The sequence below is a fragment of the Lepisma saccharinum genome, chromosome 11 (genome assembly GCF_977018435.1).
Source record: "Lepisma saccharinum chromosome 11, izLepSacc3.1, whole genome shotgun sequence".
NCBI classification, from domain to species: domain Eukaryota; kingdom Metazoa; phylum Arthropoda; class Insecta; order Zygentoma; family Lepismatidae; genus Lepisma; species Lepisma saccharinum.
The window spans coordinates 33043900-33063721 of NC_139239.1; the positions used below are offsets into that span (position 1 = coordinate 33043900).

The window sequence follows — 19822 nt, forward strand, 5'->3', positions numbered from 1 at the left end:
TGTGGCCTACTTTTATGTGTGGCCAAAAAAAATATCAAGAGGGGCATATTTTTGACAAGTTTATGGACAACAATCTCACAGAAGTACCTTTTATAAGTATGGGCAAATCAATCTGAGGGGGCTCTTCCTTTCTGAAAAATTCCTGAGAGCATTTTTACAAAAATCTTGGATTAGAGGGGGTGCTACACTTGAGCAAAAAGCTCATATGGGCATGTTGAGCTAGGTTTAAGTGTAGACAATTCTGCTTGAGGGGGGCTCTTCCTTTCTGAAAAATTCCTGAGGGCATTTTTACAAAAATCTTGGATTAGAGGGGGTGCTACACTTGAGCAAAAAGCTCATATGGGCATGTTGAGCTAGGTTTAAGTGTAGACAATTCTGCTTGAGGGGGGCTCTTCCTTTCTACACTTGTAAGTGGTGCTGGTTATATCACAAATCCCACTACTAAATAACGAGATATTTTCACTTCTCTTTTATGCCAATTATGGGTATATCAGTATCATCTGAATAAGCCGGTCTCGGGGCGGAATATGCCTCCACCAGGTTCGGCATATTGTACAGTGGTTATGATCCCACTTTAAACTGTAAGTCCAGTCCCAATTAGCGTATCTATGCATAAAGTGCACATAAAGCAACAATTCAATCAAATTCAATTCAATCGTGGCGGAGTGGTTAGCATAGCGCGTTACGCCAGGGATCCCGGGTTCAAATCCCATCCTGGGCATGTGTGTTCTTTGAGTGTCCCTTCATCAATTTCAGCATATCACTCACTCATCCTCATCTTAGCGGACTCTATGTTGAAACTGAAAGGGCAACATCTATTGATGTCATTAAAGTAAAATCCTCATTCGAAGTCCAGAAACTCATCTATTTCATCAAATCGCTGCTCACTCACGTCGTCGCAATTAGCCAAAAGTGGTAGAAATGCGACGCTGAAATAAGAAAATTCAAATGAGTAAATGTAAGGTAGAAACAAATTGGGTCTACAGACACAAAGCGGTGTTATTAGTGTGGAGTTACTAGCCAAGGAGCTCTCGTGTTTTAGTGTGATATTGGAACGCTCTCAAAGGTTTATCTCTCTCTAAACCGTATTTCTACACGGGGTTGGATGGGCACAATGTGGCACAGGGGAAAATTGTCCGCGACCAGCAAGCACACTGGAGTATGATTTATTGTTCTATAACCATGCAGCCACCTCACTGGCCAAGTGCGTTCAGTGGCCGACTCGCGATTGTTCTGGGTTTCTGTTCTGGCATACGGTTTTTAACTTTGAGAATTTCCCTTCATCAGTTTCACGTGATCATTCATCTTCATAGTCATGATCAGCCAAAGCCACGGAAATTAAGAAAAACACCTACACAGAATGCAAATACCATAGACATCACCATTTTTTAACTGGGTGTTATATATGAACCTTTAGGATAGTGTAGAAGTAAATTTCTGCAAAACTGAACTACATATTTCAAAATTAGGTTCTTCACCATCTATGCAGTAAACGTGTATATTCTCATCAGAGAAATATGTATTTGCATTTGTTTGACTATTGATACCGAAATGGGTGTTCAATGTGAGAGTCCCAAAAATAACAGAGCCCTTTTATAAAAAGTAGTTCTGTAATATCACTAGCTTCGGGGATTCGCTGGGGTGCCGCGACTAAAATTAAAATATTATATTTGATATGACAATAATTTTAAAATATTTAATAGAATATTAAATATTATTTATAATTTTTACTATTGAAGATCTATCAGGTAAGAGCTTGTTTTCACATTGGGCTCCTCCCTTCAAACGTTTCCACTATTCTAAGGAATTTCCTACATTCTCTCGTGAACGACACTTAAAAAAAACAACATTGTTTTGTACAAACTTATAATTAAATTTAATTTTGAAATTACAAATTCATGTATGAAATAGCCTGTACTGCAATCACTATAATTTTTAAACTACGAGTATATTCCTTACTTTATTTTCAGATATGGTAATACATATTATTTCTTTAAAAAATGGTGTAGCAATTGTGAAGTCAAATACATAATGTAGGCTATTTATATTTCAGGTATTTACAATGGATTCCGAAGTAAGCTATTGTTGCAACTTCACTCTAAAGACAGGAGGAATAATTGTGGGCTGGATTGGAATCGTAAGTTTTACAAGAATTTGGCAATTGAATTTTGTATTCTTGTGGCCCAATTTCATACACTTTAACATAGGCTATCAATTTGGCAAGTATATTTCAATTGTTTCAGAAAAAGAACAAGTTCTGTTGTTTGCGAAGCATGCAACAAGACTGTCTTAATATGTTGTCTCCTTGTAATATACACGTAGATCACATTGGTTTGTACCTTTCATAGCATGAGTAGAAATGTAAACTACACTAAAAGCTAATTTCTAGTACTGTTGTGAAGGGAATACGTATGTAATTTTCATTCGTTTCATTCATTTTTCAGCTGATAACAATCCTATTTCCTGCAAAACATCCTCACAATCTCTTTAGAAAGTCCGCTATTGTGAAAAGATAGATATAGACAAAAGCACTTGAATATCTTGAGACAAAAGTAGTATATTTTTCCACCCATAACGATAATAGTTCATATATTGGTCACCATATTGTTTACACAGATTACATTACGTACACGAATTACATAGTCTACACTTATAATGTAGACTACCGTTCATTACGTACTGTACGTAATTGGCAGGATCACGCTAGAACTGACCCTGCGATTCCCACTTTCTCAGCGTTAGTAATGGAGAGAGTATTTTTTGTTTCATTCAAATGCAGAAAGAAAGCATGTGCAATGTTCTTGCACGGAATAAAAAGTACCTGTTTGTTTAACTTTCAGGTTATCCATGTGATATGTGCGGTTGTTAGCAGTATTATGGTTGCAAACCCTTCTCTATTTGTTGCATCGTCAGATGACCCTGATGACAATGTAAACACAATGGAAGATGGTATGTAAATATATGCGCTATATATTTGGCTTTTTAAAATATATTTTATAAAAGGATATCTTCATAAACGACAATAAATAGATAAGGCCTGAATTTGCCTAATTTGAAAACATGTTAGATTCTTGCGTCACTCCAGTGTGGTTTAAAACCTCTGTACAAGGACGCCCGGAATGAGGATAAGGGGGGGGGCACTGCCCCGCCCCCTATAAAGGAAAAGTAAACACAAACACGCATATTTAACACATATAATTTCATTTCAGTTACAGTAATATATGTTAATTATTGGAATGGCGTTTCAGTAACATGATAACTTCAAACTGAAGTAATGTTTTTTGAAGTGGTAACAACTTTATTTTTTCTTTGTGTTGCCTCTGTGTTTGCAGAATAAATTACCCACACATTGAAAATCAGTAGCGGCGATTGGGTGACAAAAGTGTGGAAGGGGGGACAAGAAGGCCGTTTACTTTTTCTTTGTAGACAGAAAAGTGGCCGTCACTGTTGTACATTTATCTCGTATATGCAGTTGGTTGGAATTTGCTGTACGAAAGCATGTTTATGTTTAAAATAGTCTCTGAACCACAGAAAGGGGAAATAAGGGCGGTGCAAAGAACATTGGTGCCACTGAAGTTTGAATTCTTCTAATACAGTGATTTTCGGCGGGTACGGACAAACTCTGTATCCTACGTCCCTGTTCCATACCATCAATATAATAAAACAGAGATGAAATGAGCTGCATCTTTCTCAGATTGAGCTTTCATCAAGGGCTTTTGAACCCCTCTAATCAAAGGGTCTGCGCACGCCTATGGGTGGCAACACTATTATGGGGGGAAATGTGTTTCGTTTGCCCCTTCCCCGTAAATAATACCTTGCTTGCCTCTCACTAGGAAGAAATCTACCGACGTTCATACCTCTGTAGACATAAAGCAGCAAATGTCAATGATTACTTTTATTACATTTTTGCAATTTGCGAATTTTATTACTGTATATAAAGTAAATACAATGCTGGGTCACGTACCTCTAACAGGGGTGCTAAGAGACATAGGCGCAGACTTTGGGGGGGGGGGGCAAAGGCACTTTCTACCCCCTCCCAATCACGCAGAAACAGATATAGACTAGTATAATCGGGTTCCTTCAAACCAACACTTGTTACTCCTAAATATGTGAATTTAGAAACTAGTTCAAATAAGTTGTTATCATGTGCTTGCATTAGATATTAAATTTAGAATTTGTCAATTAAACAAAATAGGTTGTTTGTTAAAAAAATAATCGTTAGTTCATATGATATTATTTCTTGTGATGCATGTTTGTTTTCCGTGTTGATATTTTTTTTTGTTTGTTTTAACAGGATTCGAATTCTTGAAGGGAGAGAAGAGGGGGTTAAGGTTTTCGAGAATATCACGCATTCCATGTTTATAAGTAATTACATTTTTAATAGAAAGCGTATCTTTTATCAATATTTCATGAGATTTGGTTAATCCGTTTATCTCCTTGTTCTATCACAATAAGAAACTCAAAATGTAAAATTTTCCTTATCCTCTGCTTACACATTTTCTCTTTTCACACAATCTGTATATCGATCAATTATATCCCTACCTCTTAGAAACATGTTCCCTACCTTCTTTAAATGTACAACAGTCGCAGCAAGGGACAAAAAAGCGAAGTAAAATAAAGCAATTTAATCAATTAAACACTACAAGAATAAATGTACGCTGTGTGTGTCACCTTCTTTGGAAAAATAATTGCAATTAAGAAATTATTAGCCCCGTCTAGTTCGCTATACTTTTAGACAAATGGTGGAGTGCAGGTGCATCCCAGCACCAGGCAGGTACAGCAGAACTGTGTTCAACCAAATAGACGAATAGCTGTATTCAAGTTCAAAAATTCAACAATTGCCTCTGCTTTAAACATTCATTTGTTTAGTTAGCTCGCATCATGTAACCATACACCGCACGCTACACCGCTCCAGAACGTAGTACTACACATGCAGACACCAAATACACTACTTAACACCAAATCAACAAAATAAACAAGTTAATGTTGCACTGTGTAACCGTTTATCTGTGGTGTAAAAAACTAGACGCACATAAGTAGTAAGAATATATTATATTTATAACCTCAATTTACTAATCGGGAAAATTCCCCTTAGCGAACCAATCAACACAATTCACGTGACAGGAAGAATGTTCGCTCCTCAACCAATGCGATGATTTGTGTGATGATGCTGTCTGTTTCCGCGTTTGACTCGTACCAATCGTCCGTATATCGTCTCCTTCCTTCCCTCGCCTCATGAAGCTCGTCCATCCTATCGGCCAACTTTTTGCCTGGAGCCCGAAAAAGAGAATCGGGATTCTGCAAGTTTTTCATACCGCTTATTTTGCGAAGATTGTCCATAAAAATCATCTCGCACGGTGGACGAAATTCAGGCGCTATTTTGCTAAGTCGACGAGCCTCGCAACATCCACACCTCCGTCGAACGTGTACGCAAAAATCTTGTGCAGCAGTTCAAGTGGTAAGTCGGTTATACAAGTTGTCATTTTCACGAGGTGTTATTTAAATAGAAGTTTCTCGGTATTTATATATACATTTTCTCAGGGAAAAATACAAAAACGCACAATCAAGACAAAATTCAATAAGATTCTATTTACTAAAAAAAAACACTTTTAAACTTACGATAATTGATAAAATGTAACTTAAAGACAATAGTTATAATTATAATATTTCTTTCAGCTCTGGTATTTATATATATTTTCTCGGAGAAAAATACAAAATTCAATACAAATACAAATTCATACAAATTCAATCTGTGTGAAAAAACGACTTAAACCACCTTCAAAATAAAATAATTGTAGCTATTACGATAAAATTTTCAGCTATGTTATTTATACAGAATTTCCGGAGACAACAAGTAACATCTGATCACATCAAAACTCAATCTGATCGAAATTACTATGAAAAAAAATCACTTGATACTCTTTTTTAAACTTAAAAATAATAAATAGTATGTAGCTTTAAAATAAATTAAATACTTAACTTTTAACACTGCAACAACACATCCGTACTCTTCAAAAACACTCTCACGATACTAACTGATCTGGAATGCGAAAACCCTTTAAGTAACCTAAGCGCGGATGAAAACATCCGAAACAGTAAGTCAATCAAAATACACCCATTACGTCATAACCAACAACACGTTAGATACGGGTCTGCGTAATAACTTGTTGCGTAAACATTGCGCAATAACTTGTTGCATAACGTGGGTGTGTGTGGGTGAGTATAGGTGCGCGTGGGTGTAGGTGTTACGTAATTTAACTCGTAAGAAATTATGACACTCGTACGAAGTGTGAGGTGAAAAAACACAGATTTGCAATAGTATAAAATCAACAAAAACATCGTCAAAATAGGTTTTCCACTGTGCTTAAATTAATAAATATAATAGGCCTCGTACCAAGTGTTGGTTTGAAGGAACCCAATTATACTACTTATGTATACGTATTTACACATATATAATATTGTGTACCAACCTTGCCCCTCAAAATTCATTTTAAGTTGGCGCCTCTGCTAAGGGTGATGATATCTTTGTATCCCAACGTGCAATGTAAGTGTTAGGACAACGTGAAATAGAATTCTACAACAATACCCTTCAGCGGTATATTTTTCCAGGCAGGCAAAAAATAACACAAGGTTTACCACAAATAGATTAATCGTGACAGTCTGATGGACATTGAAATGTGCAGCAACTGGAAATCGAATTTGGATCATCTTAAGGGCATGCGATCCCGTCTCCACGGGACTCTTCCCAAGCTCTCCGCCCGTGGCAGTGTGTCAACTTAGCTCTCTTGGAGCCAGATATGGCTCTTTGGTGCACTCGTTCGACTGTGAACTGGGACGCCCACCCCCCCTGCCCCACTATGCGATGCCATCACTGGTTCCGGCCCACATAGACCAACTTTTGTCATAATTATACATTTTGCACGTGACTTGATATTGTTATATTGGCTGCGTCGCCCGACTCACTCTTATCTCCCCAGCTACTTCTTCATAGCGCCTTGTTTGACGCGAAATTGACATATTGTTATCAGGGAATTATGTATTTTCGATTTCACGATCATCGGTGAATTATTGAGATAAGCGATGCCGCCGGATCTAGATGTTGAAAACCAAGAATACATTGTCATCAATTTAACTAACATTACCCTAGGAGGCACTTTATCCAACCTTCGTAAATCTAACTTCATGAAAGTCAGTTTAAGTCCAGTCCATTTAAGGGGAAATTTAGTTCTTTTATGCTCATCAGGTTTGGCAACATTGCCAGAAGGCAAGGAAAAAAGCATTTATCATATGGGAGTATGAATTTATTAGTTCTCTTGGGAATATAAAACTTCCGATGGAATAGAAAAATATGTCAACGGCAAGAGGGCAGTTTGAAGATGAATTTCACCAGCTGAAAAGTCGGAACTTCATTTGATTAGCCGTAACTTGATGTTGAAGTTGATTCCCCGTTAGGAATACATGGGTTTGGTTTCCGAAAATTCTTAGTCGTCATATTTTTCACACATCGTGTCCACACTGGTGTTCAACCAATTTGCTTCTCTAACGATATATATTTTCGGAAAGCAACGTTAATTTCTTAATATTTGCTCCCGTTTTTAGAAAATAGCAAATTTTCAAAGTTTTCCTAATACATCTGAAGTGTACATTACAGCATTACTTTCTCTTAATAAGATGTTTTTAAAATGTTTCAAAACGTCAATTACATTGATATTACAAAAGAAAGAAATGTAAGTTAAAGAAATAACCTTTGATATTTTTCATTCATGCAATGTTTTGTCATTGCTCAATATATACATTGTTGCGGCGATGCCTTCCGTTCGGTTATTTGGGAAAGTCAAGTCTCCCACGCGATGCGATTGACCTTGAAATCTAATTTATGGCAAAGGCGTTATCTTCGAGTGCGAGCTGTTCTGCGGTTAGTACGTTTGTTTGAAGTGTGTGAAGTGACTACAGTGGTATTCCAACTGCTGGGTTCACATCTCAAAGAAAAACATTTACTTGCTCCCAAGACTACTTTCGCAGGGAAAGAATAGTATTGCCTTACTTCTCTACCAGTGGACACTTTGTTTATTGTTGCGATGTAAGTGGTTTGGTTACTGCTATTGGTGTACAATACACTTCTTCAGATTGAAGATTGTTTATAGACAGTTCTGTACGAAGTCTAAAAGCTGTCGTTTTGCACAGCTACGAGGGACGTTCATTAAAGATTTCCCCTGACTCAGTTCTAGTTAATGTAGAATACTGAAATTTTATATGTGTAATGATACATATGTGCATAGGTCATGAGGTACTTTGGAATTCTGAACTCCTCTTAGTTTTTCTCTTACAAGGACTGAATTGAGACAAGGTGTAGTAATGGATCCAGTGAAATACCGAGCAGTCATCCAGTTTCTTTACTTGAGAGGCCGCACACGAAAGGAAGCGTTTGATGAGATGAAAGTGACCTATGGAGAGGATGCCCCATCGTATGACGTAGTGAAGCACTGGTATCGTCAGTTCAAGTGTGGTCGGACTTCAGTAGAAACAACCCCATTCCCGGGTGACCCCAGTGAGCCATTGACGAAGACACCATTGGGCAAGTGAAAGCCGCCATCTTGGAGGATCGCCGCATAACCGTTCGCCAACTAGCTGAAGATGTCAAGATCAGTGTGAGGTCTGTGGAAAAAAAATCATCCATGACCATTTGCACATGTGGAAGGTGTCTGCCCGATGGGTTCCTCGGCTACTCAACCTTTCCAAATGCAGGAACGAGTCACGTGTTCCCAGGTTAATTTGACCATGTGCCACGAAAACCAAGAGTAATTTTTTGACAGACTAATCACCCAGGGTGAAACATGGGTCCATCACTATGACTCGGAGACCAAGGCCCAGTCAAAGCAATGGAAGCATCCTGACTCACCACCACCAAAGAAGGCCCGTGTCCAACCCTCGGCGGGCAAAGTGATGCTCATGGTTTTTTGGGACCAGCATGGAGTAGTTATGATGGATTTCCTGGCGAAGGGTACCACAAATACCAGGACGTACTACGCTTCACTGCTGCAGAAATTGCAGAAGGCCATCAAAACCAAGAGGCGTGGCATGCTGACCAAAGGCGTCCGCATCCTGCAAGACAACGCTCCAGTTCAGAACTCGAATGTTGCCACAGTCCTGCGAATAAGAAATCCTGCTCATCCCCCGTACTTTCCAGACCTCGCACCATCAGACTTCCACCCATCCCAACCATGAAGTCATTTCTGAAGGGGACGCACTTCCACGACGATGAAACGTGGATTTCTAAGGTTAAGTCATGACTTCTGGAGCAACCTGCAGACTTCTACAAACAAGGTCTCCAAGGGTACATAAAGTTATAGGAACAGTGTGTGGCCATTGGTGGTTCCTATGTAGAGAAGGACTAATGTATGTACCAATTTTCGTTTATCTCCGTCCATGGGAACTGGTTCAGGGGAAATCTTTAATGAACGCCCCTCGTAGAATGACATTCCTTCCATACCCATCGCCTACTCGGTTGTTTTAAAACAACTTGAAAGTGTTGTTGGAAAAAATCAAGTACTGTCAACATATGTGGACTGTTTATGGAGACTTTGAAGTATTGGGTTTACTACTTGGAATACAATCAGGGTTCACCAAATACCCCTGTTTTCTTTGCGAGTGGAATAGTCTAGACAATTACAATCACTGGAACACTACAGTATGTCCAACACGAACACAGATGGTGCCAAGAGAGAAAAATGTTTTGCGACCTCCCCTCCTTCCTAGGGAAAATGTACTTCTACCACCCTTGCACATCAAGCTCGGACTGATGAAGCAGTTCGTGACATCCCTTCGAGACGATGGTAACACTTTTCAGTATTTAAGGTCAAAGTTTCCAAATAAAAGTGAAGCCAAATTGAAGGCAGGAGTCTTTGAAGGACCACAGATGCGGACTCTTATGGAAGATACTGCTTTCATTGGACACATGACTGAAGATGAAATGTCAGCCTGGGTTGCTTTTATGAATGTGGCTAAGAACTTTCTTGGCAACGTGAAAGCAGAAAACTATCAAGAAATTGTGGCCGAGATGTTGCAGGCATTTACGAAGTTGGGATGTAGAATGAGTGTTAAGATTCACTTTCTTCAGTAATGTTACTTACTTCCCAGGAAATCTAGGGAGAATTGAGTGAGGAACAGGGAGGGCGGTTCCACCAAGACATTAAAGTTATGAAAGAGGTGCCAAGGCCGGTGGAATGAGGCCATGATAGCAGATTACTGTTGGCGTTTGACGAGAGATTCTTCCGTATCTTACAATGGAAGTGCGAAACGCCGCAGGGTTCAAGTGATTTAACTTAGTTTAAAACCTCATACATTACTCCAACACAAGTTTTGAAGAAATTTCATGTAAATTTGTCTCGCTTATCACTTAAAAGGAAATATTTTTGCATTTAGTTGGTCTGTATTTTAATCACTATGTATAATACATATATAGTATATTATAGTAATACCGATTTTTTTCTTTCATTTCTTAAAAACCAGAGCTAATATCGAAAAAGTAATTACAGATCTGGATTCAGCGACCTCAAATTAATAAAGAACGCCTATTTTCATCAAAGAAGCAAGAAAAAGTATAAAAATCCAATCAACATAAGAAAACGCTTCCACTTGCAACATGGAGAGGTACTCTTGGATACATCCATGGTTCTTTTAGTAGCAGTGCCCATTTAGGCGATAGTGAAATAAATGCACAATCGGTGCGTAACTGTATCTCCTCCCCTTAAATACAAGACGAGAACGTTAATTCTGTAGAAGTGTTATAGAAGGTCAAATGTTTTCAATGTTTGTGTCAATTTTAACCGAAGAAAATAATCTCAGGCTTTTCTTTTTCTTTTTTCAAGTAATTTTAAATACAAGTCCTGCTAAACTTCTTCACAAAAGCTGGGATAGTGGAAAGAAGTACATCCCCCATAGGTAAAGGTAAGGTAAAGTTCCCCATGCATATAGCACCGTGCCATGAAGGCACATTTAGGGGATATGGGGTGGTATGGCGTCTGACTGCCACGCGGGAAACCCGGGTTCGATTCCCGGGGAGGGTTATATAAGGTCGGAATTTTTCTGTCCTTATCCCCGCATAAAGCGGCTCCGGGGCTCACATCCTCCATATGGCTCTACTGGTAATAAAGCCCGGTGGGGGAAAATATTTCTTTCCACAACTGTACGTAAAGCAATGATTCAGATTACACTTTTTAGGCAGTGTCTCCTGCCACGTTCTTTTTCTGCTGTAACCTCAAAAGAGACATGCGCGTGGCAGCAGACTCGGTCTTTGTCTTATCGTGATTTCATCAAGCTATGTATCCAATTACGTCTGTAACACATACTGTGAAGTTTTAGCGATTACTTACACAAAAGTGTTTTAAGATTAGGTCCCTTAGCATTCTTCTAATAATAAACCTAAATGCTCTCGTAGTTAGGTTAGGTTCTGTTAGCATTAAAACGATATCGCTAAATGCTTTCTAAAGAAAAAGGTTCTAAATTACCTGTACATTCATTCCCACTAATCAAAAACTTGCATGTCTCTCGTCTCAATCTGTTCTTAAGATTTGTAACATCCCCTTAGCAGACGAATTACGTGGCAGGAGCAAATTTGAAACTTATTCTTACTGCTGACACGTGCGTGGCAGCAGACTCGGCCCACTTTTTAACTGCAGGTCAAATTCCTACTATATATTTTTTCAGTTCGAATGTGCGGTTCAAGGACATCCACCCAGCTCCGCGCTTCCCTCTTCCTAAATCCCACTCCTATGCATTCCCCGTGCAACACCCAATGAGCAGACAGAAGGCGTGTGTTGGTTGTATTTGGAGGGGAACAGGGGACTGCGTGGTGAGACGATGCCGTGACCTTGAAGCGCAGTTTGGAAATGAAAGCAGTATAGAACAAAGTAAATCTAAAGAAACCTGACCAAATCTTTGTTACAAACCGGAGAAACTTAATCCTTGATGATGTGACATAGTGTCATCATTGTCATCTTTGTGTGTAGGGAGTGCCATATTAGGCAGAGTAGGCTGTTTTGCCATTCGGTTCCTGCTTAACTATATAAAAGTGAGACAAAGCTGTTAATATAATAAATTTCTTTTTTAAATGATTCTCTACAACTTTCTTGCAGACGAAAAGTCTCTGAATTAAAAATGAAAGTCTGTTCGTACTTTTAAAAAAAATCAAAGGCAATGAAAAAAAGCAGTTCGTGTGAAAATTGCCACATCCTCCAACAGAGTTTATGATTTAGATGGTAATTAGTTATATTTTTGGGCATTTTTTCGTGCATTTGCGGAAATTCTCCCATATAACCTTTCTGGCTATAGGTATGTTGACGTAAGCCTCCTTCTCTCTCTAGTTATCCAATCAGGGGAGAATCAGTAAGCTCCAAACGTGCAGCAACACTGAAGGAACCCTTCGCGCCTGAGAACACTCACGTAGTCTTCCATGCTAATATTTTCGTTATCTTCGGTATTGTAATAGATTTTTCACATTGTATTAAGTCAATTCAGAGTTCAAAATCGTACAGTCCACCAATAATGTCACTATCAGAATATATTTTGAAAAGTAAGTTTTACTAACTTCGTATTTCCTTACCTTACCCTCAGTAATACATTATTTCTGCATTTACCAAATTTCTGGCCTTTTTATCTACCTTAATTTCGTTATCTCAGTTATTGATGTATTTAAAAAATAAATTGCATTCCAGTCATTTCGGCAACAAACGTGCATTTGGTATTCAAACTCTGTATCTAAAACTAATAAATACCGTAAGGCCCGCTACATACCGGTTTTTGTGAAAACATGTTTTGTATTTTAAATGAATTATTTTATATAAAATAAAAATTAATATAAAGTTTATGGAAATATCCTGTGTTCTATCCACACTAGTCTGATAAAAACAGTTCAATATTAATGGGCGTGTTTGTTTTATTCTTACAGTTGTCCAATTATTAGGTGTTGCCTCTCTGGTGGAGTCATCCTTGGGTTTAATCTCAGAGGTGTTTCTGATAATAGGTGCTCAGAAGGTATGTGTGCATGTCTTCCATTCTCAATAACAGTTTCCTGCATCCTCCAAAACAACAGCTATTGCAAAATGAGGGGAACAAACGAATGATCCATTTGAGACCCAGCAAATTACCACTGTTCATTTCAAATTAGAAAAAATACAAAGGTTAATATTTTGATAGTGAGTAACAGGAGTAAAGTTCACTTTAGTATTAGTAGAGTAGAATAACCAATTGAAATATTAGTTAGCTCGTAAAACATAGTGTAAAATGCATGAACCATTCATATTTTCATATTCTACCACTTAATCCAAAGAATAAATAAATGGTTTCATGACTCAAAAATTCTAAAATAAATATGAGAATAAATAGTCAGTTCACTAATCTAGTTATATGGAGTGGGAGAGTTTCCTCAAGGATAAAAATAACAAGAACAATTGACTAATAATACATTGGTAATAACCTGACCATTAGATCATAATTGTTATTTGCTTATTTTTATTTATACTATACAATTTTATATCAACAACCTGACAGATCTCCACAATTTCTGGCAACCTCCATCCATGGTAGCCGTAAAAAGGAAGTTACTGTGAAACATTATTTACTACAATTTCTGTAATATTTCTTTTAATAAACAAGATGCTCATGTACGTTGAATGTATATTATGGCATTGAAAATATATTCAAATTGCGTCGGTACGAATATAATGTGTTGTTTCCCCTATTTCAATCCTACAAAGTCCAACTGTAGGTGGCATATAATTTTCTCAGATAATTATTCGATTTAGTGTATTATTCTGACACTGATTAAAAAGAAGCCAATTGATGTGAGGTCGGGTGACCCAATATGACCCATGCCAGGGTCGCCGGCCCTTAAAGGAGGAGGGGCAATGATACTTGACCCCGTGACCGGTAGAGTAGGGGGTTACACTCTGACTCTGTCAGTTTAAAGAGAAAATGATTCAGGAAACAAAGTGGGAAATGTTTCAGTTGTAGTCAAAACTTATTCGCTGATATGAAAATGTAAGTTTATATTCAAAAATATAAGTTCACACCAGTGTCCTATTTCTAAAGAATTCGTTATTTTAATCGCATATTTATGCAATTTCCACCTATGTTTCTGGCCCTTCCTCTCTCTCCCCCCCCCCCTTTCTCGTCTTTGCGTCACTGCATATAAACTACAACCCTGGGAAAAAAACTTTTTCAGAACACAATAAGGAACATACGAAACAAATCAGTCCCTCCGTAATCTTGCGACATTTAATATTTTGGTCATTTCTTTCAACTGTACTCGAGAACCTCCCACCACAGTCACTTTCAAAAATATTCTACACATTATTATTGATAGAGAATGAGAGTTATCTACAACAATGGAACATTACGAAAATGATAGATAATAATGGAGAGAAATAGAAATTGTCTCAGGTTCTCGAATTGTGCTAAAAATTTGCGTGATCCATGTATCACAGGAGATACTCTTTAATTCTAACTTGGATATTTCGAATCACTCGGTAATGCGAACTAAGGTTTATTCCCCTTTAAATTCAAATTTAATGTCATGTTGTTTTTGTTAGCCTAATTTTAAATTTGGATAATTCTACTTTTTCGTGTGCACTTGGAGTTTGAATTAAAAGAGAGTCCACTGTAATAAATATATACAGGGGTTAAAAAAAAAACTAAGAAAAATTTGCACCAGCCCCGCCAGCTTCTGTTCATGTCAAATATGGTCTAAGAAAGCTACACATTTTGAAATATAATCTTAAAACATTTAATTTATTAATTAATACAAGATTAGATTAAAAGTAATTCAGGCAACAGTTGAAAATTTTCAGGTGCCATGGCCACCGGGAGCCCTGTATTTTCCTATGCTTATAATATTTTAGGATGTTCCAGTTGATAATGGAAATTTAGTTTGAAAATATACAATTTCGTATTTGATTGCAGATATTTAAGGTAATTTGAAGAACAAACTGTGATGCATAGGATAGTGTGCTGCATCGAGGGTTTTTCGCCGACGCTAGATAGCTCACGGAATTGACAGCTTCTTTGCTCAAGCGAATGACGCTCGTCGCTCGAACAGGGAAAACGATCAGTATACGCTCGAAGTCCAGTAGTACACGTAAAACCGTAATCTGTCTGTGGTAGTTAGTGGGCTCTCAAATATGGATTGTGAAGTGAAAGACTCGGTGAAATTGAAACTTCAGTTAGCAAAGTAATCATCTCAATGTTAAAACGTAGTTTAGTCTGTCTTAACAATACAAAGCAACAAATGAAAATGAATAGATGATTATGGGCTGAAACTTACCAGGGCGGATTTTTACAATATTTCTACGATTATTGTCACATTGAAATAATATTTGATTCTATTGACTCGAGCGTATCACGCTCGAACGTGAGAGATCCGTACGAGTATGATCAAGCGAAAGTGATCCCATGCAGGACTCTAGTAGAGAACATTTTTGTTTACTATATATTCTATAGGATATGTAATGTATATGTTCACTCATGGAGGAAAACACATTACTGCCAATATATCCACTTTTGTTCATTACATTAATCGATGATTTGTAACTATTCTCATGTAATTAAAATGCCAAGTGTACTGTAAGTAGGCGGATTTGATATTAGACCTCAAATACATTAGAGGAATATATTATAACTGTAATTTTATCAGAAAAGATTATTTTGCTATCTTGAAATTGTTCTTCGATATTTGATGATATAGTTTTAATATTATTCAAACATTAACTTTTATTCCTTTTCAGGAAAAACGATACTTTCTTCTTCCTTGGCTCATTCTGAATATGATATACATTGTTTTACACGGATTGGGAGCAATTGGAATTGTTTTTGGTGCAATTCTAGCTGGTGCTGTATCATTAGTCGCCTTCTGTAAGTACAAGATCAATATTTCATTGATATCATTGTTGTCTCGGTATCAATTAATGCATTTCTGTGAATATTTTGTTAAGCTTAAAATAACATACGAAAGAGGCTAAGATAAAAATACAGCTATATTATTTTTCATAAGACTAATTAAATTCACAAGATTTCTCGTGAGATGGAACTCATAATGCAAGAAAAAATTGCTGTTAGATCAGTTACATAAATGTGCATTGTACATGCAATATTGAAGTGTTTATTAAATGTTACTGCCACTACTCGTTATACAGAGTGAGGCAAAAATCAGGTTAAATAGGTAAATGACCTAACACCCCTGAATTTCTACTTGGGATAGGTAAAGGCTAAGAAAATGAAGAGCCTGCACTATCGTGAAGATAGGATCACAGGCACAGTCTCCAAAATCACTCCACCACACTAGTAGGCTAAACGTCTTACGCAAATGAGAGCGTCGAATTGAAGCATACATTCAAGCAGATGGTGCGCATGTAGAACATGTACCATATGCATGTACTGTAACTGAAACATACCAATCATGTGTGTGTTTGTATGCACGTATTTGTTTTCCTATGCAACCTGGCTTTTGCCTCATCCTGTATACTCGTCTCAAATTATACTCCCTTCTGGTATTGTCTGTCAATCCAGTTTCGTATATTTGAACTATGTTGGCCCCATCATGTCCTTGGATCCAACAGTGGCCAAGACATTTTTCTGAATGACATTTGCCAAGTAGGTGTTGGCAACACTTGTCTTCGAGTGCGCAGCAATCATGGCTGCATGACGTCGTTTTGTGTACGCAGAATTATCCTTTGTCATCTGCTCGACAAGGAATGTATTATGTATCTAAACACATGTGTGCGTTATTAAACATGTATTTTACATAAGGTGAGTGTGTCCTTTTCAAACTCACACCTACCAAACCACCGAAAGTTTTTGGATACAAACCGGAACGGAGCTCGCTCCCCGACATGGTTCTCCAGGCCGTGGGTTAGTTACTGCGGTGATTTACCAAATTTGCTAAACTGTTAGAATTGAACGTTGTATCATTCCCAAAGACTGTATCGAGCTTCATTTAGTCTGGTTTTGTGACTCACCTGAAGCAGCCTATGCATCAGTTGTTTACCTTAGGTGTGTGTGTGCTGATGAATAAGTCCAGGTTAAACTTGTTGCCTCAAACAAGAGTGGCTCCTCTGAAAAAGATAACACTTCCACGACTGGAACTTTGTGCTGCAGTATTGTTGGTTCGCCTCATTACTTATGTGCGAAAAGCATTGCAAGTTAATTTCACAACTGTTACCTCCTATTCGGACTCCAAAATAGTTTTATCGTGGATAGCTTTATGTCCTAGTCCTTGGAAAACTTTTGTGGCGCAAGAGGAAGGTGAAAGTGGTGTCATGTCAGCAGTGAAGACAATCCTGCCGACTATGAAAGTCGTGGGATTCCCCCTTCCAGCTTAGCGACACATTACAATTGCTTGAAAACAAGTGTGACATACAAGAATGTAGTGAAGTGAGTGTAGAACAGAAACAGTCTGTTGTAAGCCTTGTGTCAACACAAGACAACCAATTATTTGAGAGGTATTCTTCTCTAAATAAATTGCAACGTGTATTGGTCTGGTGTAAACTGTTCATTTTCAATGCCCGCAACAAAACTAACAAACTGCATGGTCCATTGAGCACTAAAGAGTTGTGGGACACACTTCTGGTGTTATTGAAAATTGTGCAACAGGGTGAATTTGCCAGTGAAATTAATGCTCTTAACAATGGTTTACCCTTATCTTCAGGGAGTAACTTGCGTAGTTTAAATCCATTTTTTGATGAACTAGGTGTTCTCAGGGTGGGCGGCAGACTGAAACACAGTAACATTCCATACAGTGCCAAACATCCTATTTTGCTACCCAAGAAGCACAGATTAACTGACTTAATTATTGCATATGAGCACATTGTTATTTTGCATGCAGGGCCACAACTGGTTCTTGCAACACTACGCCAGAAATTTTGGATAATTCATAGTCGTGACAGAGTGCGTCAATTAGAGAAAAAATGTGCGACGTGCTATAGCAAACCGTAACGGGGCTCGCTCCCCGACAAACTGAGAGAAAACTTTTATATAATAATCTTGGAATCCGTTAAGAAATCGCACAACTAAACAACACAATCAACAAGATGATTATTCCAAAATGTTAGTTCCCAACCATGTTATCCAAAACACAAGTTCCCCTCCCACTGTTGAGTGTGGGTGCTAGGTGTGTCTAGGAATGTGTCTTCGAATCTTCGTAAGTTCTTGGTAACCAACTTCCAAATCTTGAAACCCCCACATTTGGCCGAATGAACTAACAATTGTAGCAAATTTTGTAAAATATGAATTTTAGCTAGGCTATATGAAAAATAAAATGTGCAATTCTGCTAAAAATTGTCAAAAAAAAGTTCAATATGTACCAAAATATATGCTTCCATATATTTGCAGTTTTGAAAACACATAAGAAAACAATAAGTTTTGAAATAAGCCAGTCTAATGAAAATATGCATTTGCATAGAAATTCTCAATGTAATTAATATATAGTGGTTTCAAAATGTATTTCGAAATATAATACTGTAAATTTGTTGCATACATTGTGTGTGTGTGAACATCATACCTAGAACTAAATACAAATTGGTTGTTTTCAGGTATAAGGCTGTACCTCTGGGTATGTATTCAACGATTATTCAAATATTTTAGTAATCAGAAGTTACCTGTGCAGATCCAAACACAGGAATTTTCGAACCGGCCTGACTACAAGAATTTGAACCCGCATGACTACAAAAATTTGAGTAATGTCTAGGTGTACTTTCTGGATGTGCAAAGTAGTTTCATACGATAGTTGGCAAACAAGGAATTTGAATACTCACATTGTTGCTGCCATGCTTGCAAGACTGTATCTATTCTCAAAATGTATTTCTTTCATATTTATTGTATTTTCAAAAAGGAAAATAAACAATTGTGGTTACCAAAACTGTCAGAAAATTTAAATTTCTTGAGTTGACATTTTTGTAATTTATGTATTGGTCTATGTGTTTGTTGGGGACGAGGTGAAGTTGTATCAGAGGCGAAGTCATCTGGAGATGCGGCGATGACAAAGCAATATAATAAAAATATTGCTTTTTAAACATTTTAGAAAAGAGGTAAAAAAATAATAATAATAAGTCAGAATATTCTCATTTGCGCGAAATTAGTCACGTGACACCATGAAACGGCTAGATACGCAAGAGATGCGCTAAGTTTAGCGCATCGAAAGGAGAGCCCAGTCCCTTGCCTAACCGTCCCGCTAAGTTTCCTGTTTAGTGCAGTGGTGTCAGGTGGGCCAAGTCATCGTAGCAGGTCTGCAAATCAAAGGTCCTTCGACCGTTGGTTTCTCCCGCTCTTGAAGGCCTGGCCATAAGACCTTTTTTCAGCCCACATGTTTACGAACACGGCAGGGTTTGTGAAGTCGTCAAGATGACACTTCTCAACACACTAAAGCATGCAGCGCTCGTGTTTTTAAGAGGAAAACACACATTGAAGAATATCGCAACACAACTTACACAGAAAACATGAAATTAATGGTGCGTAAAAAAAAAAATGTACGTAAGCAAAAGCATAAATTTCCCCACTGTTAACGGGTGGGGGGGGGAGCAGTTCTGGATCCATTGTATTTCCATCATACTATTTCTCTTTAATTTTTTTGGATCCTGTGGTTCAAATATAGATTTCGAAAAAACGTTCTTGCTTTACAAAACACGAAGTACTTCCTGTTTTGTGTTTACTCTGCTCAAAAATGACAATATTGATAAAGATATTTGTTCTCGAGGTGACAGACATACTTACTCGGACAGAACCTTTTCCTAACATATTACCTCTACACAAGAGAGAGCCAAAAATAATAGGATTC

At 37.7% G+C, this 19822-nt stretch overlaps 1 protein-coding gene across 1 annotated transcript in view; it reads left to right on the plus strand.

Moving 5' to 3' along the window:
• Positions 1 to 18907, plus strand: part of LOC145995190 (uncharacterized) — a 52996-nt gene extending 34089 nt beyond the window's left edge. The window contains exons 2-6 of the mRNA XM_083131744.1: positions 2054 to 2137; positions 2841 to 2949; positions 12947 to 13032; positions 15780 to 15906; positions 18582 to 18907. Coding sequence (XP_082987870.1) covers positions 2063 to 2137; positions 2841 to 2949; positions 12947 to 13032; positions 15780 to 15906; positions 18582 to 18736 — 552 coding nt within the window. The 5' untranslated portion in view covers positions 2054 to 2062 and the 3' untranslated portion in view covers positions 18737 to 18907. The remainder of the gene's footprint in view (positions 1 to 2053; positions 2138 to 2840; positions 2950 to 12946; positions 13033 to 15779; positions 15907 to 18581) is intronic.
• The last annotated feature ends 915 nt before the right edge of the window (positions 18908 to 19822 follow it).